Below are 24,853 nucleotides of genomic sequence, written 5' to 3' on the forward strand. Positions count from 1 at the left end.
TAAGGAATTGTTTTCTAATGCAACTCTCCCTAAACCTCAAAACATTTGAATAATTCTATAGTCCTCCATTTGTCTCAGTTACTGCTCAGAGCACTCATGCAGCAGGTTGTGTGCCTAGGCATTATGGGGTACTTGCTTTCACTGTTGAGCTTTCTGACACTACCAATAAAACATAGATTATTCAGAAAGTACAAAGGTTCAGAATCTTCCCAGAAAAACGTTGATGAAGTTATTTCATTAATTAGCTCTTAAAAACAAAACAACTGATAACAACAGGATACCTACTGATTTATGAGATAAAAAATTTCCTTTGAAAAGATAAATATTGATGCCAATACAGTGGTGATGAAGTGGAGCCTAGGGTGTGAGGATGAGGCCAGCTAGCAGGCATTGTCTGAGTCAGGACCTTGAGCTGGGTCAGGAGGTATAGACCTTATAACTCTATTATTGATCATTGATCCTGGGGGTGAATGACAGCATCCTGTGAGATTTCTGAGTCAGTTCTGAAGTAGGTTCTCATTCAAGTTGGGCAAACATGTAAGAGCAATATATAATTGCTTGGGCACCAGCCCAACCTGGAGTTGATGCTTAGGATGAGGTAGGTAGACAGAGACTAAAGGATCAATTTTTTAAACCAATGAGAAAATTGCTGAAGTTGCTCTACTCGGGGCAGGCGTTGCGCGGTGCAGAGTACAACTGAGGAGTGGTTTATCTTTAATTCTTAAGTGTGCTAAAAGTAGATGTGTAGTTTTATTATATGGTATTTTGGGTCAGTAATGATAGTCTTACATACATGTATGCTTCTATATGTTACTTATACATTATATATATATTACATATATGTATCTATATATTACATTAGTTCATACATGTACATTGTATAAAATTTAGAAGAATCAAAAGGGGTATAGTGAAAAGTTAGTCTCTACCCCTTTCTATGCCTCCCAGCCACCAATTTCCCTCCTGGAAGGTGAATTACAATTGCCAGTCTCTCACTTCCTCCTTTCATGCTCTTCGTTCTAGCCGATTAATCTCCCCAAGCCCAAGGGCTCCTGCTCAGAAAATTTCCAGCTTCTGCATTTTCCTGTCTAGTTAAACTTAACTTTATTTACCTATCTTTCAAAGCCTCAATGCTTTATTTTTTCTCCTTTAATTTCTTTTTTCCAGATCTCCTAACGAGCTCCCTATGTCTCATTCCTACATGTACTTGTTCTCACTTCTCATTCATGATCTTCTCTCTTCTCTAGTCTATCTGAAATTTCTGCTTCTTTGAGACTGAAGTCAGACCCTATTTCTTCTGACTGCTCCACCCACCCTCATTGATTTCCTTCTTCTCTGAACTCCTAGGCATCTACAAAGTGGGTTATGCTTCAGTATCCCAAAATGATGCCAAAATATGTTAAATAAAATATTAAGTTGCATTATTTGGCTGGAACTATATAAATCCAAAGAGGCAAAGAGGTTAGCTCAAAGCTATCAACTGTTACAATTATCTTTGATTAATGAAAAAAATTAACATACAGAAGTTTTCAAAATATGGTTCTTGGGGGGAAAGAGAAAAAGGAGTACTTGCTGGGGAGAAGTTGCAAACCACTAAATGTACACACATCTAGTACTTAACTATGTAGGCAAGTGGTTGAGAGCATGATCTTTGAAGTCAGGCACACCTAGGTTTGACACTATCTGATCTTTTGGAGCCTTGGTTTCTCAACAAGGAAATGAGTTAGCAAGTAAAGCACTCAGCACAATGCCTACTGTACAGTAAATGTTCAATAAATGTTATGTGTTATTGCTGTTGTTGTTAAATCTTATTTGCTATTCTTTAAGGTTTGTCTCCTGTGTTGGGCAGAATAGTTGACCCTCTTCCCCCTCCAAATGTCCACATCCTAATCACCAGAGCCTCTGAATGTTACCTTACATGGCAAAAGGGACTTTGCAGATGTGATTAAATCAAAGATATTAAAATAGGGAACTTATTCTGGATTATCAGGTAGATCCAGTATAATCACAAGGATCCTTTATAGATGGAAGACAAAGGCAGAAGATTCAGGGAAGAAGAATCAGTGTCAGAGTCGCAGTGATTTGATGTGAGAAGGAGTCAACCTGCTGTTGCAGGCTTTGAAGATGGAAGAAGAGCCAAGGAATACTGGCATCTAAAAAGAAGCTGGAAAACATAAAGAAAGGGATTGTCTCCCAGAGCCACCAGAAAGGCTTTTAGCCCAGTAAGATCTGGTTCAGATTTGTGACCCCTAGAATTGTAAGATAATAAATTTGTGTTGTTTTAAGCCACTAAGTTAGTGGTAATTAATAAAGCATCAGTAGGAAATGAGAGTACTTCCCCAGCTGAAGACCAATTTCGTAAAGCTCATAGTGTCCAGAGTAGTGTGGGATGGGAACATAAATGAATAAATTGTGTTTACTGAGGGTTCCAGAAGAGAGGCATAGCAACTTGTAAATTGCCCTTTATAGTGAAGAAGAGGAAATCAGAGTTAGCTACAAGCCAGGTCTCTTTCTTTCTTTCTTTCTTTTTTTTCCCTGGAAGGACAGTTTATTATCTATGACAGATTTCTTATTTAAACTTTTCAAAACATTCTGAACCTCAGCTTCAATCATCACAATTTGGTATATGTTGGAATGGCAGCAGAGGATAGTATTTACAAGGCAAGAGAGAGCATTATCATCACACTGGGAGGGGGCAGATAGTGTTAATTGGAGGGGTGTGGTCAAAAAAAGCCACATTCCCAAAGACTCCTGGTAGCCTGGGTGAAAAGAATCTACTGGTTTTGTCAGTTAGGAGATGACTCATGGCATACATTAATGAAAGCAGCTTCATTCCTGTGATTGGACAGAACTCTATGGTGGACAGAGGAAGTGAGGAAGTCCTTTTCCTTTCTTTTCTTTCTCTCTTTTTTTATTGGAAAGTATTTTGTCTAATGGAGTGATAGCTAGATGAGGTATTTTATAGGAGGGCTGCTTTTCTATTATAGAATAAAACAGTGTTATTGACCAACTCGGAAGAAGTTCGAGTAGGAGATACTGCAAATAGCGTGAAGAGACAGAAACAATAGATAGAGCCTGATTCTAGCCAGCTGTGAATGACTGAGCAAAAAACAATATTTGTACCCACATAAACCTCTTAATGCGTTCATTTTAAATGTTTTGGGGGGACATTTGGGTTTCCCCCTGAAGAAATGAAAAAGTGTTGGGTCTCACCCCCGCAGCCACTTCCGCCAGCCAATAAGTACCTGTTGTGAGGGCATTTCTGTTGCTCTGAAATCTTGAAATAGATAAGGAAAGAAATTGTATCAAGTGTTCACATGGAGAGATGACACGCAGTGGGCGCCAGAACCCTGTCAGGCGGGGCATCAGGGCTCCGGAGAGTCTCGCGAGACGTCGCCAGGACGACGCGAGGGCTCGTGGCTGCGGTCGATCGCCAGCGGGACGCAGTTGCTGCGCCGAGTCCCGCCTGGGCAGAGGGGCTGCGAGGCCGCCCCTAATCTGTCCTGTAAGTTGTCTGGGGTTGGGACGCCTTCCTTCAGGCCTTTGTGCTTATGTATCTCTGCGTGACCTGGCTGGGGCTGCCGGTGTGGTGGAAGGGGTCTGCCGGCAGGGTCGGCGGGGGTCAGGCACGCACAGGGCCTGGCGGCCGCTGTGGACCTCAGATTGAAGGTGAAGCCAAAGGCTTCGCGGATGGGACTTCACGACAAATATGGGGGTGCCGGCCACCGGAGCCTCCTCTAAGACATGGCCCCGCTACCTGTTCAGGACCTGGTAGATGCCACCCGGCCCGCGGTGCAGACACAGACCTCCCCAAAGAGATGGGCGCTTGGGGCAGGGCTGGTGGCTGGCGTGGTGTAGAGGTAGCGCCCTGGTGTGGGGACACTCAGGATGGATCCGCGCAGAGTCAGGTCTCTTTGTAAATGTGGATTTCCATTACAATATAAATTTAAAAAACTGGGGAAATTCCCTATCTCACTGCCCGGGAAAGATCCCAACAGGCAATAAATTCATCTGTACTCCAGTCAGGTTTTCCCCCTAAGTGTCCTTGCCTCCCTTACTTCCTGCCAATTTACATGATCAGTAATAATCACTATCATGCACTGGGTGCACAGTCTGTGTCAGGCATTGTGCTAAATGTTTGTACACATTATCATGTTTATTCCTCACAAAATTCCCATGGTGGTTAAAAGAAATGTAGTACCTTGTTTTTCAAAGTTCAGGTCATGAGTCTCAGTGGAAATTGAAATCAGTTTGGTGAGGATTGACAAGCAATTTTAAACAATAAAATACGGTAGAAAAATACCAGTGTACTGCATGAAATGAATAAGTATATTTTCATAAAATTTGGTTTCAATTATACATATAAGAAAGACTCAAGTTATAGGTGAGTCTTAATTGATAAAATATATATGTATTGGGTTGTGTTGTAGAGCATATTTATTTATTTATTTATTTTTTTCTGTGGTACGCGGGCGTCTCATTGTTGTGGCCTCTCCCGTTGCGGAGCACAGGCTCCGGACACGCAGGCTCAGCGGCCATGGCTCACGGGCCTAGGTGCTCCGCGGCATGTGGGATCTTCCCGGACCAGGGCACGAACCCGTGTCCCCTGCATCGGCAGGCGGACTCTCAACCACTGTGCAACCAGGGAAGCCCTGTAGAACACATTTCTTACTATGGGTGATAGTGAAAATATTTTATATTTTTATAAAAAATATAATATACTTTATTAAAAAATATATAATATATATATTTTATATATATAGTGGGTTACATGTAAAAAGTTTTAAATCCACCAGTAAAGTGGTTAAGAGTACAGGCTCTGGCAAAAAGGTTACCTCGGTTTAATCCTAGTTCTTTGTCTTACCAGCTCTGTGATCTTGAGTGGATTACATGTTCTCTCACTTAGTTACCTTGTCTCCTTGGGTCTCACCTCAAAGGGTCTTTTTGAGGATTAAATGGATGAATGTAAGTAAAGCAGTTTGAACGGTGCTTTAGTAGCAAACACTCAGTTACTGTTACTTTCCCAATGTTACCTGGTTAGCAAGTGGCAGAACTGGGCAGATTCCTGTTCTGTCTGATAAAGTTTAGTCTTGAGTTTGAAATCAAAGGTAATTTCAGGCTAACCTAGGTGTCCCCTCAAAACAAACAAAGAACAAAATAAGTGTCCCTTTACAAGAAGTTACCAGCAAATTAAAAATATGGGAACCCTTATCTTCTCAGAAAGTTGGCCTATGTTGGCAGAGTCTTGTCTCTGAGAGAGTACAGGTTTCCTGTCTTGTTCTGCTCTGAGTTACAGGAGAAGAATATGTGGAAGGCACTAGGTTGTTTGACATATAGAACAAACTGGTGATTCACATAAAACTTTACCATAGGATCACTGTATAAATTATTACATCTAAAAGGAATCAGGTAAAGGAGGAAATCCTGCAAGAATCTGGAGGGAGGCCTTCAGTCTAAAAGTTTGTGAGATGACTGGTTTTGTTATTGGTTGTATTTGTCTTTTGGTTTTTTCTGCTCTGTTTCCTCCCTCTGCTCCAGCAGGCAGCTGAGGCATTTTATCAATTCCTTAAAAAATTTTCTGATGCTACCTGGTGTTATGTGCTTTGAGTGTTGGTTGAAATATAGAGCCAGGCTATACTGCTTTCATAGGCTCTGAAAATTTAAGAATTTAAGAAGCTAATGAGTATCTTAAGTTATGTGTAAGCCTTAGTTGCTGAAAATTATTCTGGGCCTTTAAACTGCTGGTTTTTATATTCAGCTAACAGACAATTTAAAAATGAATTCCATACTACTTCCAATTTGCTTGATTGTAGAGTAATTTTATATCTAGTTAAGGTTTTGTTGGAATATGTCTTTCCAGATTTTACGATTTGGGAAGTGTGTAAATCCAACCTCTCTACCAGGATCTGGCAGGGAGTTAGCAGTGTTTTGAACCATCAGGGAAAGGAAGTAGATACATTCGGCACCCTGCCCCATCTCAACACATTCATTTTCTCATCTTAGTAGTGGTAATCTTTCATTTGTTATTTTGGTTTGAACGTTGTTTGTAGCATATGGCCCTAATGCCTTAGAGCTCTAAGTAGAAGGGAAAGTAGTGCTAATAATTCCCTGATGGAGACGTACCCCTTCTTCCCCCACTTGTTTGTTCTTGAAGGATATGATTTCTCTTTTATTATTTATTTATACTTTTTAAGAGAGCAGTTTGAGGATCACAGCAAAAATGTGGGGAAGGTACAGGAATTTCCCTTATACTCACTGCCCCTGCACATGCATAGCCTCCCCTATTATCAGCATCCCCCAACCAGAGTGGTTCATTTGTTACAACTGTTTAACCTACATTGACATGGCATAATCACTCAGAGTCCATAGTTTACATTAGTTTACATTACAGTTCATTCTTGGTATTGCACATCTCACACCAGTCAGAATGGCCATCATCAAAAAATCTAGAAACAATAAATGCTGGAGAGGGTGTGGAGAAAACGGAACACTCTTGCACTTCTGGTGGGAATGTGAATTGGTACAGCCACTATGGAGAACGGTATGGAGGTTCCTTAAAAAACTAAAAATAGAACTACCATATGACCCAGCAATCCCACTCCTGGGCATATACCCTGAGAAAACAATAATTCAAAAGGAGTCATGTACCAAAATGTTCATTGCAGCTCTATTTACAATAGCCAGGAGATGGAAACAACCTAAGTGTCCATCATTGGATGAATGGATAAAGAAGATGTGGCACATATATACAGTGGAATATTACTCAGCCATAAAAAGAAACGAAAGTGAGCTATTTATAATGAGGTGGATGGACCTAGAGTCTGTCATATAGAGTGAAGTAAGTCAGAAAGAGAAAGACAGATACTGTATGCTGACACATATATATGGAATTTAAGGGAAAAAATGTCATGAAGAACATAGGGGTAAGACAGGAATAAAGACACAGACCTACTAGAGAATGTACTTGAGGGTATGGGGAGGGGGAAGGGTAAGCCATGACAAAGTGAGAGAGTGGCATGGACATATATACACTACCAAACATAAAATAGATAGCTAGTGGGAAGCAGCCGCATAGCACAGGGAGATAAGCTGTGTGCTTTGTGACCACCTAGAGGGGTGGGATAGGGAGGGTGGGAGGGAGGGAGACGCAAGACTGAAGAGATATGGGAACATATATATATGTATAACTGATTCACTTTGGCATAAAGCAGAAACTAACACCCCATTGTGAAGCAATTATACTCCCATAAAGATGTAAAAAAAAACACTTGAACAATTGTGGGTTTTTTTTTATGTTTTAGTTTAAATTTTATTTCCTGCCCCCATACATCCATTAAGCCCCCAGGAGAAGGAAAAGGGGATGTGACTAGCAATGGAGAGAAACTTTCTTCACAACAATGGCCATGGCAAGCTTAGGCACTTTTGGTGAAATCTCTCTGGGAAGTACTGGCAGAGGAATAAAAGGCAAACTGACACAGAAGTATTGCTTGGTGTGCATATCCAGACTCTGCCTTCTTTCTCATCTCTTGGTGGCAGGTGGGAAGAGGAGAAAAGGTTAAACTTTTTTATAAACTGGCCGAATAAGCTTATAAAATCCTCTCACTATCTCTGCGTAGGTTCTAGTCTCTGCAGCACTACATAAGCTTTGCCCAAAGTAATGAACAGTTGAAAGTCAAATGTAATACTTCAGCAAACAACTTAAAAATGCTTGCACACTGGAAAGGATTCAGTTGTAGAGAACACAAGTGGACCCAGAGCAACTTTTGCCAAAAGAGAATATTGTGCTCAATGTACAGCCATAGCTCTTTTCCATATGAAGAAACAGAAGGATAAAAAACTTGGTCAAAATCACACAAGTAAGTAGGACAGAATCTGGTCTGTCTGTCGTAAGGGTTGTGTTCTTTAACGACCAGGCTAGCTTTTCTCAAATCTGATTCATGCATAGAATAACTATACACCTCTGTTTGCCTTGAATATTCCCTGTTTATACGTATGCCTGCTGCAGTTTTTAATATTTCCCACTTTGACTCCCAAAAGCAACCGAGAATACACAATAATTTGGTCACTCTATCCATGGACCACTGTGGTGGGACTGCCCAGCAAGCTTAAAAGTGCAGCCTCCCGAGCCCTACTCCAGATCTAGATGTTTTCTTAGGGTTGGCTCAAGAATCCAGGTACAAGTCTTTTTAATGCTTTTGTCAGTCTCTTGCTCTCGTAAGTTAATAAACCATTTATTCTGCCTTCCCCAGATGCCCAGCCAGGTCCTGTTAAGGTAGGAGTCCCCCCACCACATCAGAGGGATGCTCCCAGCCAAGTAATCTCTGGAACCTTGGAGAATCTGAATGGTCTCATGCTGGCCCACCTGCCATGATAAACCTCCTCCAGAGCATTCCGCTTCACATTTTACATTCTACCACTCCCAAAGGCAGTCTGCTCCAATGAGGCCTGACTTCCTCTGTCCTAAGGAGCACCCGCTGATTCCAGCAGTTTAGGAATAGAAGGTGCTGTGGTTCTCAACCACGGTGGTCCAACTTCTAAAATGGTAGTCGAAGCAGTCTCTATCTCCTGGGCACATCGCCTCTGCCACAGCCCCATTAAACGAATCTCCCATCTTTGCTTTTTCAAGGTCGGAAATAGGGAGTCCCCTCCTAAAGAAGGTTCTCTCACATTGGCACATTATCAAAGGCTATCCCAAATGTTCCTTCCTGTGGGCCTTATCAGGCTGAGGGCAAACTTGTCACTTTCTTTTTTGAGTCGGACCAAATGGTCTTAAAAACACCTATTCACACTGTTGACCATGTATTTCTCGAGGGCTCCTGTTCAGCATTTATCTCATCCTTTCATGGTGGAGAGCGAGAGGATTCTAAAGCTTTTTACTTCTAGGGGAGAGGGGAGTGTAGTGATTAGGTTGTCATTTTGTATTATGTCCTTTTGTCATGAATTTGTTTTCAATTTCATGTTCAAATGGGCCCATCATTCCCACTTTCTGAGGTCATTCAGCACCCTCATGTTGTACCTTTAACATCTCTCTCAGTATCACTTGGAAATGTTTGAAATGGCATGAGCTTGTCCTCACATTCTTATCAGCTGTAAATCTGGAGCACTGACATGAACCTAACCATTGAGCGGAACACCTCTCCACTACCTGTGTAACACACGGTAGGCCCCCTAACCTCTTGGTTTTTTTGTCTCCTCAGTTGTAAAATGATGAGGGTGCTATGAATTTATATTTGGGCAGGACAAGGTGGAACCGAGGTTGTCTTTTCTCTTATTCTTCCAAACTTGAATGTCTTCCCTGTCTTCCCCGTGGGTCCAAATCTCACTTGTCCTTCAGGCCCACTGCCAAGGAGCCTTCCCTATTTCCCCAGTCCACACAAATCTCTGCCTCTTAGGGTCAGTGCCCTACAACCTAGCTGTCTCTTACGTTAATCTTGCCTCTCAAGCCAACCTCAAAACGTGGGTCTCTCCTGCCAACCTGCTGCCCCTGGGGCTGGGCCAGCACACCGCCACGCCACTCGTGGGGTGTCTACTAGGCTACGGCATAGGCTGGAAGGCCCAGGTGTGAGGGGCCAGGCAGAGTACCTCTAACTCTACCCTGTTCTCCTCCACAAAACTTCCCCTTCTCCTGAAGCCTGCCGCTCAAGGAACAGGTTCCTTATATGACCTCACTGGGTAGTGATACCCTCACAGGCCTTCTCACAGTTCCATGTCAGGGTGACTATTGAAACGTGCTGCCCTCAGAGAAACTTGCCTACCAGTTATCCACCAGATACCAATCTGTTTGGTTTTCTGAGAGAGAATTTCTCAGCGGATAGTGGATATGTAGTCTAATCTGTGCTCTGTTCCCTGGGTGGACAGTGCAGCACGTGCACCCAGACCGGGCATCTCTACAGGAGGTATGGTGTACACACAACCTCACTGGGCTGGCACATGTTCCTGTGGGGCTTGCCCACCACATACACCTGAGCACTTTCCCAGCTCTAAGTAATACTAGTGACCTGGGACACCTTCAGTGACCCCCAGTGCTCACTGCTGAGGACAAGTCAAAGGTCATCCCTGGACAAATGTGCAGGACAGTTCTGAGCTTTATAAATGTAGCCTTCCCCTTTGGGCTACAGGATGCTTCCATTCAGACCCTTTCCTGATTGGCCTCTTAGCTAAAGACAAGTCCATTTTTTATTGGCAAATGGTAAATGGAGCAGTTTGAGGAAGAGGGCCACTCTTGAACTGCTCCTTCAAACCCAGGCACCTGTGTGTTGTTATGTAGACGTCTATATCGGTCCCTTCAGACACATCCCATACTGAGTTGCTGGGTACTAGGGGAGAGGGTGGTGCCATATTGATGGAAAGACGGGAAGAACGAAGGGGGAGTGATGAAGTGCTAATGAGACTGGAGGGCTGAGGAGATGGTGTCCCAGGAGGCTGGGTTGATGTGAGCCTAGACTTGGTACCCACAGCCCGGTTCTGAGTCTCCTGATCACTCTGCCTCCGTATTTGGCCTTGTTCTAATCTACATAAAAGTATCAGAAGGCTAGAGTTCATTGTGGTAGCGTCAGGCAGTATAAATGGGGCCAAAGAGGGGATGCCAAGTTGGGCGGGGTTCTTATCCAATTTATATTGGATTATGTTTTTCCAAAACTTGAAAGACATTTCTATTAAAGCGTCAGAAGTGACAGACTGCAAGAAATGTTTTGTCTGTTGTGGAAGGGAGAGATGGAGAGGATCATGAATGCACTTACTTTCGGGTTCTACTGTTTTCCCTGGAAACGGTGAAGAGACTTCCTCATCTGCTGTAGCCATAGGCTCTAGGGATTGCTTTTGCAGCCAGTGTCCCTTCTCTAGGGACTCATAGAGGTGATGGGCCAAGGCTGTGTTCTGCATGTCAGGTAGATTAAAGGTTTTCTTCAGCCAGAAACTGGGAGAGACATGAGAGAGGGAAATTCTGGCAGGAGAGTGTGCACAGCAGAAGTGACGGACCATTTCTGATTTTCTTTGCAGCAGCAGTGGCTACCGTTTCGCCTCCTAGACCTGGTCACTACCATGTCCTCTACCGAGTGTGTGGAGAAACGCAGTTGGGCCGGCATGGGGAGACATACTGCTCCGTTGGTGGCTACTGGGCCTACGGGGCTGTTCCTTTGGCCACGCCAGCCAAGGTGGAAGAAAAGAAGCCAGTCCGCAGACGTACTCCCAAGACAAAGCATGCTCCAGAAAGGGCGGACAAGACCTGGGTTGCTCCAGACCCCAAATCCGGCGATTGCAGCATTCAAGCAGCTCAGGAATACAAGGTGCTTTGATTCTCAAGCAGGGTGGCCCAACCTCTGGGCACATCCCCTCTGCAACAGCCCCAGTAAACGAATGTCCCATCTTGGGTTTTTCAAGGTCGACAACAGGGAGTCCCCTCCTAAAGAAGTTTCTCTCTCATTGGCACACTATCAAAGGCTGCCCCAAATGTGATTCCTTCCTCTGGGCCTGATCAGGCTAAGGGCAGAGTTGTCTCTTTCCTTCTCTGAGTCGGACCAACTCGTCTTAGGAACACCTCTTCACCCTGTTGACCATGTTTTTCATGGGGGCTGCTGCTGAGCCTTTATGTCATCCTTTCATGGTGGAGCGCGAGAGGATTCTAACGAATTTTACTTCTAGGGGAGAGGGGAGTGTAGTGATTAGGTTGTCATTTTGTATTTTGTCCTTTTGTCATGAATTTGTTTTCAATTTCGTGTTCAAATGGGCCCACCATTCCCACTATGTGAGGTCATTCAGCACCCTCATGTTGCACCTTTAACATCTCTCTCAGTATCACTTGGAAATGTTTAAAATGGCATGAGCTTGTCCTCACATTCCTATCCGCTGTAAATCCGGAGCCCCAACATGAACCTAACCATTGAGCAGAACACCTCTCCACTACCTGTGTAACAGTGGGTAGGCCCCGTAACCTCTTGGTTTTTTTAAGTCCTCAGTTGTAAAAATGTGAGTGTGCTATGAATTTATATTTGGGGCAGGACAAGGTCGAGACGAGGGTGTCTTTTCCCCTATTCTTCCAACTGGAATGTCTTCCCTGTCTTCCCCGTGGGTCAAAATCTCACTTGTCCTTTAGTCCCACTGCCACGGAGCCGTCTCTGATTCCCCAGTCCACACAAATCTCTGCCTCTTAGGGTCAGTGCCCTAAAACATAGCTGTGTTTTACATTAATCTTGCCTCTCAAACTAATCTCAGAATGTGGGTCTCTCTTGCCCATCTCCTGCCCCTGCGGCTGGGCCAGCACACTGGCACGCCACACGTGGGGTGTCTAATAGATGAAGGCATGGGCTGGAAGGCCCATGTGTGAGGGGCCGTGCAGAGTACCTCTGCCTGTACCCTGTACTCCTCCACAGAACTTCCCCGTCTCCTGAAACCTGCCCCTCAATTCACAGGTTCCTTATATGACCTCACGGGGTAGTGATGCCCTCACAGGCCTTCTCACAGTTTCCATGGCAGGGTGACTATGGAGATGTGCTGCTCTCAGAGAAACTTCCTGACCCTTCCGGGTAGTTCTTTCCTTGGTAAAAATTCTCCACCAGCTACCAATTTCTTGGTTTGTCTGAGAGGGAATGTCTGACCGATCTCCTATATTTACTGTAACCTGTCCTCTGTTCCGTGGGAGGGCAGGGCAACACGTGCACCAATACCAGGCATTTTACAAGAGTCATGGTGTACACACAACCTCGCCTGGCTGCCACATGCTCCTGTGGTTCTTGCCCACCAAATACACCTGAGCACTTTCCCAGCTCTAGGTAATACGAGTGACCTGGGACACCTTCAGTGACCCACAGTGCTCTCTGCTGAGGACAAGTGAAAGGTCATCCTTGGACAAGTGTGCAGGACGGTTCTGAGCTTTATAAATGGAGCCTTCCCCTTTGAGCTACAGGATGCTTCCCTTCAGACCCTTTCCTGATTGGCCTCTTAGCGAAAGACAAGTGCATTTTTGTTGGCAAATGGTAAATGGAGCGGTTTGAGGAAGAGGGCCACTCTTGAACTGCACCTTCAAACCGAGGCACCTCTGTGCTGTCATGTAGACGTCTATATCGGTCCCTTCAGACACATCCCATACTGAGTTGCTGAGTAGTAGGGGAGAGGGTGGTGCCATATTGATGGAAAGACGGGAAGAACGAAGGGGGAGTGTTGAAGTGCTAATGAGACTGGAGGGCTGAGGAGATGGTGTCCCAGGAGGCTGGGTTGATGTGAGCCTAGACTTGGTACCCAGAACCCGGTTCTGCGTCTCCTGATCACTCTGCCTCCGTATGTGGCCTTGTTCTAATCTACATAAAAGTATCAGAAGGCTAGAGTTCGTTGTGGTAGCGTCAGGCAGTATAAATGGGGCCAAAGAGGGGATGCCAAGGTGGGCGGGGTTCTTATCCAATTTATATTGGGTTATGTTTTTCCAAAACTTGAAAGAGATTTCCATTAAAGCGTCAGAAGTGACAGACTGCAAGAAATGTTTTGTCTGTTGTGGAAGGGAGAGATGGAGAGGATCATGAATGCACTTACTTTCGGGTTCTACTGTTTTCCCTGGAAACGGTGAAGAGACTTCCTCATCTGCTGTAGCCATAGGCTCTAGGGATTGCTTTTGCAGCCAGTGTCCCTTCTCTAGGGACTCATAGAGGTGATGGGCCAAGGCTGTGTTCTGCATGTCAGGTAGATTAAAGGTCTTCTTCAGCCAGAAACTGGGATACACATGAGAGAGGGAAATTCTGGCAGGAGAGTGTGCACAGCAGAAGTGACGGACCATTTCTGATTTTCTTTGCAGCAGCAGTGGCTACCGTTTCGCCTCCTAGACCTGGTCACTACCATGTCCTCTACCGAGTGTGTGGAGAAACGCAGTTGGGCCGGCATGCGGAGACATACTGCTCCGTTGGTGGCTACTGGGCCTACGGGGCTGTTCCTTTGGCCACGCCAGCCGAGGTGGAAGCAGAGAAGCCAGTCCGCAGACGTACTCCCAAGACAAAGCGGACTCCGGAATGGGCGGAGAAAGACCTGGGTTGCTCCAGACCCCAAATCCGGCGATTGCAGCATTCAAGCAGCTCAGGAATACAAGGTGCTTTGATTCTCAAGCAGGGTGGCCCAACCTCTGGGCACATCCCCTCTGCAACAGCCCCAGTAAACGAATGTCCCATCTTGGGTTTTTTAAGGTCGGCAACAGGGAGTCCCCTCCTAAGGAAGGTTCTCTCTCATTGGCACACTATCAAAGGCTGCCCCAAATGTGGTTCCTTCCTGTGGGCCTGATCAGGCTAAGGGCAGAGTTGTCTCTTTCCTTCTCTGAGTCGGACCAACTCATCTTAGGGACACGTCTTCACACTGTTGACCATGTTTTTCACGGGGGCTGCTGCTGAGGCTTTAGGTCATCCTTTCATGGTGGAGCGCGAGAGGATTCTAATGAATTTTACTTCTAGGGGAGAGGGGAGTGTAGTGATTCGGTTGTCATTTTGTATTATGTCCTTTTATCATGGATTTGTTTTCAATTTCACGTTCAGATGGGCCCACCATTCCCACTTTGTGAGGTCATTCAGCACCCTCATGTTGCACCTTTAACATCTCTCTCAGTATCACTTGGAAATGTTTGAAATGGCATGAGCTTGTCCTCACATTCCTATCAGCTGTAAATCCGAGGCTCCAACATGAACCTAACCATTGAGCAGAACACCACCCCACTACCTGTGTAACACTGGGTAGGGCCCTAACATCTTGTTTTTTTAAGTCCTCAATTGTAAAAATGTGAGGGTGTTATGAATGTATATTTGGCACAGGACAAGGTCGAGACGATGGTGTCTTTTCTCTTATTCGTCCAAAGTGGAATGTTTTCCCTGTCTTCCCCGTGGGTCCAAATCTCACTTGTCCTTCAGGCCCACCGCCAAGAAGCCTTCCGTGATTCCCCAGTCCACACAAATCTCTGCCTCTTAGGATCAGTGCCCTACAACCTAGCTGTCTCTTATGTTGAACTTGCCTCTCAAGAAAATCTCAGAATGTGGGTGTTTCTTGCCCACCTGGTGCCCCTGGGGCTGGGCCAGCACACCGGCACGCCACACGTGCGGTGTCAGTTAGACTAGGGCATGGGCTAGAAATCCCATTTGTGAAGGGCCAGGGAGAGTACCTCTGCCTCTACCCTGTACTCCTCCACAAAACTGCCCCTCCTCCTGAAGACTGCCCCTCAAGTCACAGGTTCCTTATATGACCTCACTGGGTAGTGATACCCTCACAGGCCTTCTCACAGTTCCATGGCAGGGTGACTGTTGAAATGCGCTGCTCTCAGAGAAACTTCCCTACCAGTTCTCCACCAGATAGCAATCTGTTTGGTTTTCTGAGAGAGAATTTCTCAGCGGATAGTGGATATGTAGTCTAATCTGTGCTCTGTTCCCTGGGTGGACAGTGCAGCACGTGCACCCAGACCGGGCATCTCTACAGGAGGTATGGTGTACACACAACCTCACTGGGCTGGCACATGTTCCTGTGGGGCTTGCCCACCACATACACCTGAGCACTTTCCCAGCTCTAAGTAATACTAGTGACCTGGGACACCTTCAGTGACCCCCAGTGCTCACTGCTGAGGACAAGTCAAAGGTCATCCCTGGACAAATGTGCAGGACAGTTCTGAGCTTTATAAATGTAGCCTTCCCCTTTGGGCTACAGGATGCTTCCATTCAGACCCTTTCGTGATTGGCCTCTTAGCTCAAGACGAGTCCATTTTTATTGGCAAATGGTAAATGGAGCAGTTTGAGGAAGAGGGCCACTCTTGAACCGCTCCTTCAAACCCAGGCACCTGTGTGTTGTTATGTAGACGTCTATATCGGTTCCTTCAGACACATCCCATACTGAGTTGCTGAGTAGTAGGGGAGAGGGTGGTGCCATATTGATGGAAAGACGGGAAGAACGAAGGGGGAGTGATGAAGTGCTAATGAGACTGGAGGGCTGAGGAGATGGTGTCCCAGGAGGCTGGGTTGATGTGAGCCTAGACTTGGTACCCACAGCCCAGTTCTGAGTCTCCTGATCACTCTGCCTCACTATTACGCCTTGTTCTAATCTATATACAAGTATCAGAAGGCTAGAGTTCATTGTGGTAGCGTCAGGCAGTATAAATGGGGCCAAAGAGGGGATGCCAAGTTGGGCGGGGTTCTTATCCAATTTATTTTGGATTATTTTTTTCCAAAACTTGAAAGACATTTCTATTAAAGCATCAGAAGTGACAGACTGCAAGAAATGTTTTGTCTGTTGTGGAAGGGAGAGATGGAGAGGATCATGAATGCAATTACTTTCGGGTTCTACTGTTTTCCCTGGAAACGGTGAAGAGACTTCCTCCTCTGCTGCGGCCATAGGCTCTAGGGATTGCTTTTGCAGCCAGTATCCCTTCTCTAGGGACTCATAGAGGTGATGGGCCAAGGCTGTGTTTTGCATGTCAGGTAGATTAAAGGTCTTCTTCAGCCAGTAACTGGGATACACATGAGAGAGGGAAATTCTGGCAGGAGAGTGTGCACAGCAGAAGTGACGGACCATTTCTGATTTTCTTTGCAGCAGCAGTGGCTACCGTTTCGCCTCCTAGACCTGGTCACTACCATGTCCTCTACCGAGTGTGTGGAGAAACGCAGTTGGGCCGGCATGGGGAGACATACTGCTCCGTTGGTGGCTACTGGGCCTACGGGGCTGTTCCTTTGGCCACGCCAGCCGAGGTGGAAGCAGAGAAGCCAGTCCGCAGACGTACTCCCAAGACAAAGCATGCTCCAGAAAGGGCGGACAAGACCTGGGTTTCTCCAGACTCCAAATCCGGCGATTGCAGCGTTCAAGCAGCTCAGGAATACAAGGTGCTTTGATTCTCAAGCAGGGTGGCCCAACCTCTGGGCACATCCCCTCTGCAACAGCCCCAGTAAACGAATGTCCCATCTTGGGTTTTTTAAGGTCGGCAACAGGGAGTCCCCTCCTAAAGAAGGTTCTCTCTCATTGGCACACTATCAAAGGCTGCCCCAAATGTGGTTCCTTCCTGTGGGCCTGATCAGGCTAAGGGCAGAGTTGTCTCTTTCCTTCTCTGAGTTGGACCAACTCGTCTTAGGAACACCTCTTCACCCTGTTGACCATGTTTTTCACGGGGGCTGCTGCTGAGGCTTTATGTCATCCTTTTATGGTGGAGCGCGAGAGGATTCTAATGAATTTTACTTCTAGGGGAGAGGGGAGTGTAGTGATTAGGTTGTCATTTTGTATTTTGTCCTTTTGTCATGAATTTGTTTTCAGTTTCGTGTTCAGATGGGCCCACCATTCCCACTATGTGAGGTCATTCAGCACCCTCATGTTGCACCTTTAACATCTCTCTCAGTATCACTTGGAAATGTTTGAAATGGCATGAGCTTGTCCTCACATTCCTATCAGCTGTAAATCCGGAGCCCCAACATGAACCTAACCATTGAGCAGAACACCTCTCCACTACCTGTGTAACAGTGGGTAGGCCCCGTAACCTCTTGGTTTTTTTAAGTCCTCAGTTGTAAAAATGTGAGTGTGCTATGAATTTATATTTGGGGCAGGACAAGGTCGAGACGAGGGTGTCTTTTCCCCTATTCTTCCAACTGGAATGTCTTCCCTGTCTTCCCCGTGGGTCAAAATCTCACTTGTCCTTTAGTCCCACTGCCACGGAGCCGTCTCTGATTCCCCAGTCCACACAAATCTCTGCCTCTTAGGGTCAGTGCCCTAAAACATAGCTGTGTTTTACATTAATCTTGCCTCTCAAACTAATCTCAGAATGTGGGTCTCTCTTGCCCATCTCCTGCCCCTGCGGCTGGGCCAGCACACTGGCACGCCACACGTGGGGTGTCTAATAGATGAAGGCATGGGCTGGAAGGCCCATGTGTGAGGGGCCGTGCAGAGTACCTCTGCCTGTACCCTGTACTCCTCCACAGAACTTCCCCGTCTCCTGAAACCTGCCCCTCAATTCACAGGTTCCTTATATGACCTCACGGGGTAGTGATGCCCTCACAGGCCTTCTCACAGTTTCCATGGCAGGGTGACTATGGAGATGTGCTGCTCTCAGAGAAACTTCCCGCCCCTGCCGGGTAATTCTTCCTTTGGTAAAAATTCTCCACCAGCTACCAATTTCTTGGGTTGTCTGAGAGAGAATGTCTGACCGATCTCCTATATTTACTGTAACCTGTCCTCTGTTCCATGGGACGGCAGGGCAACACGTACACCAATACCAGGCATTTTACAAGAGTCATGGTGTACACACAACCTCCCCTGGCTGCCACATGCTCCTGTGGTTCTTGCCCACCACATACACCTGAGCACTTTCCCAGCTCTAAGTAATACGAGTGACCTGGGACACCTTCAGTGACCCACAGTGCTCTCTGCTGAGGACAAGTGAAAGGTCATCCTTGGACAAGTGTGCAGGACGGTTCTGAGCTTTATAAATGGAGCCTTCCCCTTTGAGCTACAGGATGCTTCCCTTCAGACCCTTTTGTGATTGGCCTCTTAGCGAAAGACAAGTGCATTTTTGTTGGCAAATGGTAAATGGAGTGGTTTGAGGAAGAGGGCCACTCTTGAACTGCACCTTCAAACCGAGGCACCTCTGTGCTGTCATGTAGACGTCTATATCGGTCCCTTCAGACACATCCCATACTGAGTTGCTGAGTAGTAGGGGAGAGGGTGGTGCCATATTGATGGAAAGACGGGAAGAACGAAGGGGGAGTGTTGAAGTGCTAATGAGACTGGAGGGCTGAGGAGATGGTGTCCCAGGAGGCTGGGTTGATGTGAGCCTAGACTTGGTACCCAGAACCCGGTTCTGAGTCTCCTGATCACTCTGCCTCAGTCTTTGTCCATGTTCTCATCTACATAAATGTATCCGAGGGCTAGAGTTCAGTGTGGTTGCAACAGGCAGTATAAATGGGGCCCAAGAGGGGTTGCCAAGGTGGGTGGGGTTCTTCACCATTTTATATTAGATTATTTTTTTCCAAAACTTGAAAGACATTTCCACTAAAGCGTCAGAAGTGACAGACTGCCAGATATGTTTTGTCTGTTGTGGAAGGGAGAGATGGAGAGGATTATGAATGAAATTACTTTCGGGTTCTTCTGTTTTCCCTGGAAACGGTGAAGAGACTTCCTCATCTGCTGCAGCCATAGGCTCTAGGGATTGCTTTTGCTGACAGTGTCCCTTCTCTAGGGACTCTTAGAGGTGATGGGCCAAGGCTGTGTTTTGTATGTCAAGTAGATTAAAGTTCTTCAGCCAGAAACTGGGAGAGATATGAGAGAGGGAAATTCTGGCAGGAGACTGTGCACAGCAGAAGTGACTGATCAGTTCTGATTTTCTTTTCAGCAGCAGTGGCTCCCGTTTGTCCTCCTACAACTGGTCACTACCATGTCCTCTACCAAGGGTGTGGAGAAACACAGTTGGGCCGGAATGGGGAGACATACTGCTCTGTTGGTGGCTACTGGGCCTACAGGGATGTTTCTTTGGTCCCGCCAGCAATGGTGGAAGCAGAGAAGCCAGTCCCCAGATGTGCTCCCAAGAGAAAGCACCCTTCGAAATGTCCAGCAAAACCTGCTTAGCCCCAGATCCAAAATACGGCGATTGTAGCATGGTGCCAGGTGGCGGACCACACAGTGTCTTGCAGGTGATCCATCCTGAAGAGAGGGCAACGGTTTAACTACCTAAGGCAGCGAATGCCTCTTCCTGCCGTGACCCCACCCCCCAACTGCCAACTGCCACAGATTAGAACTTGAGTCGTTCTCTGTGGGCGTTTCCCAGCCAGGAGCCTCTTTCTACACTAAGTGGCCATAAGCCAGGAGCCTCAGAAAGTGAGTTTTTTATGCGCGTTTGTCCTGAACATCCCAGGGCTGAAGCTGGCCTGGAAGAAAACCTGACGTTCCTCTGCTCAATCCTCAGGTGCCCCTTTGTGAGCTGAAGAAAGAAAAGTCTACACTCTGTGAGCCAAGGAGGATGCAGCAGCAGAGACAGAGTGCAGAGAAGCCTTAGCAAACTACACATGGGCTCCTGCCCTGAGCCATTTTCAGCGGCCACCACCACAAACCAGGGGGAAGCTGGGCTTTTTGAAATGGAAAGCAGCAATCTGTGGCTTCCCAAAGAGCCTCCTGCCTGCGGTCTCAGGAGGCAGGATAGAGAGACCCAGGTAGACCTGCTCCCTGAAGCAAGAACAGGATAGAGGGTCAAGCAGCTCGCACCCTGCCCCGCGGTTCACATGCTCCTTTATTGCCAGCCCTTTCTGTCCCCAGTGGGGTCCCTTACTGCTCAATAAAATGTTTTTGTGTAACAGACTTCTAGGGTCGCCAGTGTTCAGACTTAGGTCAGTACCCTGTGCTAGGCACTCCTGCCACCCGGGAAAGTTTCCAAAGATTGAACAGCTCCAGGGGGTGCCAGGGATCAGAGCAAAAACTTGAGAGGCTGGGGATGATGGAGTTTGGGCACAGTCCCTAAAGCATCTCAGTGGTTGAGCTTCTGTGAGAAGGCCCATCCCAAGTGTGTGTGTGCGTGCGTGTGTGTGTGTGTGTGTGTGTTGCAGGGAGGTGGTCCCTAGAGGAGGGAGCTAGGGGGAGGGCCTGAGGCTGGAAATGGGGAATGGCGTGCGGCCTCTGAGCAAGCACAGGCACTTAAGCCCTTGAGGTGTCTGGGAAAGCTAGAGCCACAAGTGCCACGAGATAAGGCAAGTGTAGCAGCAGAACCCAGGTGCCAGGTCTTTCCTCAGAACTTATTCTTCTCCACGAGGCTAGGCCTTCCACACTGAGGTAGGAGGGATCCTGGCCAGAAGGTCAGCCAGCAGCTCTGGGAGGAAGGTTGCTGTGGTGGGGGCTCTGCTGCCATGGAATTGACTTCATTTCCTTCCACTCAAGTAGCCTGCTGACTGGGTTCCTGCTCTGTTGAGTAAAAGGGTCGCTGACTCTCCCCAGAAGGTTGTTCAGTTCACATCCCAGGGGTCCCTCTATTCAGGCCCTGGGGAGGTGTAGGGACTCCTGAGGGCGCTCTTTCCTGAGGCTGGCTGCCAGAAGTGGGGGAGGTTCCTGATAGTTCCCAGGCGCTGGTTGAAGTGCCCAGAGAATGGTCCTGCAGGCTGGGGAGTCAAGTAGGTGGAGAGAGCAGGTCGGGGGCAGAGGGCCCCTTCCTGAATCCAGAACTCACAAAGTTACCCCCACCCATTTCCAGAAACTCTCTCTTCCCCCACACCAGTCCCCATGGCCCAGTCCCGGGAAACCGGGAGCCCAGAGCACTTGTGGCCACAGAGGCACTGGCACGCAGCCCTCGGGGTGGGCGGGGCCGGCTACAGGCAGATGGGGACGAGGTGCGCTCCCGGGAGGCCTCGGGCTGAAGGTGGCCCTCTGAGAGAAGCACCCCAGCTTGGACAGGAAGGTTAGAGGCGGGGTGAGCAACCTAGGGCGCCCCCTCGGAGCAGTGGGAGCGGGAAGAGGGGCAGGGGCGGAGGGAACCCGCGTCGGGAGGCGAGTGGGCTCTCCGCAGAGGCCAGCTTAGCCCGCGGGAGCTGCCTCCGAGCAGGGGGCGGGAGGGCAGTGCCGCCCTGTGGCTGCCTGGCTTAGCGGATCGCGGCTCTCCGCACACGGGTCGCAGGGTTCTGTGACTCTGTATCCCCTCCGTCAACCCGTACCCCTCACGAGGCCGCGCCGCTGTGTGTCCTGTGTCGACGGAGGGAACCCCATCGCCCGCCCCTCTCAGACCCGCCTCTGCCCGCCTGCCTGGCCCTGTGCAGCTTGCGGCCAGGGGGCCTCGAAGGTCCCCGCGCACTCAGCCAGCGGCCTCTGCTGTGTCTGCTGCTCCTGCTGGGTCTGCTGCTGTGAACCGTAACCCGTGCAGACCACGCCGGGCACCTCCAGCATCCCAAGTCCATGGGAGCGCACGCGGGCCCCGATGCAGGACTTCCCACTTGTGGACGGGTGGCTGCAGTGTGTGCGGGCTGCTGGGGGCCGGTGGGGGTCTAGCCTGGCCCTGGGCAGGGGAGGAGGTCCAGAGCATGCAGCGCTAGTGGGGAGGCTCCTTCACACCACCCCTGGGTGTCCTCTCCATCATCTAGGGATGACCTTTCCCTTCTCTGTCATCCCCTCCCTGGTGGGAACCCCTCAGCCCAGGCCTCAGCTGCTCCTAGTATAGTCTGTGTGACAGTGTGAGGCGGGGGACCCCCAGGCTGGCCCAGGCCAGGCAATGTGTCCTGCCTGATCCCAAGACCTAAGGAGCCCACCCATTTGCCTTGACCTCCCTCCAGCCACAACGACATGCCCCTGGTCCCGAGGCAGTTTTACCACCACGGGCTACAGGATGTTAATCTGCGCAATTTCAGCCATGGCCAGACCAGCTTGGACAGGCTGAAAGCTGGTCTCGTGGTTGCCCAGGTACCAAAGGGACACACAAGGTGCCACCATGGCTGCTGGGGAATGTGGGGCAGTTTGGGGGTCTCAGAGACCACAGGTTAGTCACATTGGAACTAAGTTACCATAGTGACCTAGAAAGTGCTATGCCATGGATGCTGGGGCCTACAGGGGTCACAGTAAGCCAACCTGACAGGCATCCAAGCACCACAGAAAAAGCAACACATTACATGTGACTTCTGGGCACAGTGAGTGCTGTGCCAGCTGAGGAGGCTATGAGAAGCCCAAGGAGCTCCAAAGCCCAAACTAAGCCCTGGTCTTCTCTCAGTTCTGGTCAGCCTACGTCCCATGCCAGACCCACGAACGGGATGTGGTGCACCTCACCCTGGAGCAAGTTCACCTCATCCGCCTCATGTGTGCCTCCTATTCTGAGCTGGAGCTTGTGACCTCAGTTAAAGGTAGACGGGGGACTTCCCTGGCAGTCCAGAGGTTAAGACTCCACACTTCCCCTGCAGGGGGCTCGGGTTTGATCCCCGGTGGGGGGACTAAGACCCTCATGCTGCGCAGCACGGCCAAGAAAACAAAAAAAAGGTAAACAGACTGGTGGTGGGATGTGTTAGGTACTTCAGTAAGCTACCCCTGCCTCTGAAAATGATCATCTGACCTACCTGCCCCCAGCTCTCAACAATACCCGGATGTTGGCTTGCCTCACTGGTGTGGAGGGAGGCCACTCACTGGACAGTAGGCTTTTTATCTTGCGTACCTTCTATGCGCTGGGTGTGTGCTACGTGACACTCACCCACACCTGCAACACGCCCTGGTGAGCACAGTGCAGATGGTAAGGGCCCAGTGAGGCAGGGATCTGCCCAAGATCACGCTGGGGCCCAGAGCAAGTTTACCCCTGGGATCTGGCCCTGAACCTGGGGTGGGGAGGGGAATGGAGGTTTGCAGAACAAGACAGAATCCCCAGAAGGGCCCTCCTACTGCCAGGCACAGCCCAGTTTGGGTCCCTCCTCTTGCACCAGGGAGTTGCAGTTGTAGACGGTTCGACAGAACCTCTTTCTAGGCTCTTGTAGCCAAGTCACGGGCACCCGTCAGAATGCCTCCTGGCCATCCTGCAGTGCGCAGAGCTCAGCAAAGGGTATCCACCCCTTCTACAGCAATGTCAGTCGGCTGACCAGCTTTGGCGAGGTAAGGACCCGGCTTCCATACCCTGCCCCACATGAATGTACAGCCCCACCTGTTCCCTACAGATAAATGCACACAAGATAAATGCAGCCCTCATGCCCTCTCCCCATCCTGTCCCTGCAGAAGGTGGTGGCAGAAATGAACCGCCTCGGCATGATGGTGGACTTGTCCCATGTCTTGGATGCTGTGGCACAGCGAGCCCTAGAATTCTCACAGGCACCTGTCATCTTCTCCCATTCAGCTTCCCGGGGTATGTGCAAGAACACTCGGAATGTTCCTGATGATATCCTGCAGTATCTGGTGAGAGACTGCCCTGGCCCTCAAACCTAAAGCAAGAGATTCAAACCAGGAGCCCTTGAACCTGAGCCTCTTCTCTCTCAATTTCCTCAAATGCCAGGTTAAATATTTTCTGCCTCCAAAACCCACAGTCCACAGCCCCTGAACATTTGAGCACTAGGTGGGGGTCTAGTGGTAAGATACTCCTCCAAACCCGGAAATCCAGGGCCAAGACACCACCCAGACCAGGGCTGCGGCTCCTCCATTCACACAAACCCAGAGAGGAGATGAATCTGACCTCAAAGCTAGGGCTGAATACCTTCCTCACAGGGACCGAGAGAGTGAACAGGCAGGAGGCTGTGCTGGAGGCCAAGCTGACTGTCCACCGGTCTGCCCCTGCAGAAGAAGAATGGTGGCACCATGATGGTGTCCTTGTCCGTGCGGGTGCTGCAGTGCAACCCGTTAGCCAACGTGTCTACTGTGGCAGGTGAGCCTCACCCTGTGCTCTCTGAAAACTCTGATTTGGAGCTAAAGCTGGGTCCAAATTTGGGGAGGACTTCAGAAGAGCCCCAGTGGTTTGACCCACCTGTTGGCAATAGGTACAGCTCCCAAAAACCAAAGAATGGACAGTACACATCACCTTGGTGCCAGGTGGAACTGGAGCCACAGGATCAAACTGCGATACTGATGGGTATCAGGGAGGTTGTCAGACACTGCTTTATGTCAAAAACATAAAGAAAATGTCCACTATCAGAACTGTTGTTTGACTGACTTTTTTTCACATCTTTCTGACAAAATTCGTGAAGTTGTGAGTACCACAAGCGTCATTACACTTCTGTTCAAGATGTAATCTCTGGCTCACAATCATTGTTTAGCTTCTGTATATTGCAGTGTACATGAAGGTCTGTATTAGTCTGGTTGGGCTGTTATAGTGAAATACTCTAGACTGAATGACTTAAACAGCAGAAATTTATTTTCTCACAGTTCTGGAGGGTGGAAGTCCAAGATTAAGGTATTGAATACCATAAGAATTGGTTTCTGTTGAGAACAATCTTCCTGG

General features: G+C 48.3%; 1 protein-coding gene and 1 pseudogene across 2 annotated transcripts in view; both read left to right on the top strand.

Moving 5' to 3' along the window:
• Positions 1–7,813: 7,813 nt before the first annotated feature.
• Positions 7,814–24,853, top strand: part of LOC309791991 (uncharacterized protein) — a gene marked incomplete at its 5' end in the record, with an annotated part of 232,021 nt that continues 214,981 nt past the window's right edge. Inside the window, 5 exons of the mRNA XM_082601201.1 lie at positions 7,814–7,856; positions 9,393–9,559; positions 11,027–11,285; positions 13,781–14,068; positions 16,537–16,823. Coding sequence (XP_082457327.1) covers positions 7,814–7,856; positions 9,393–9,559; positions 11,027–11,285; positions 13,781–14,068; positions 16,537–16,823 — 1,044 coding nt within the window. The remainder of the gene's footprint in view (positions 7,857–9,392; positions 9,560–11,026; positions 11,286–13,780; positions 14,069–16,536; positions 16,824–24,853) is intronic.
• On the top strand, positions 21,187–24,528 carry LOC309791803 (dipeptidase 2-like; annotated as a pseudogene). The gene is made up of 8 exons: positions 21,187–21,361; positions 21,578–21,900; positions 22,227–22,353; positions 22,658–22,787; positions 23,008–23,149; positions 23,451–23,520; positions 23,641–23,817; positions 24,196–24,528. The product of its transcript is annotated as a dipeptidase 2-like (transcript).

This window comes from Mesoplodon mirus (genome assembly GCF_964341445.2).
Source record: "Mesoplodon mirus genome assembly, chromosome: 16".
NCBI lineage: Eukaryota > Metazoa > Chordata > Mammalia > Artiodactyla > Ziphiidae > Mesoplodon > Mesoplodon mirus.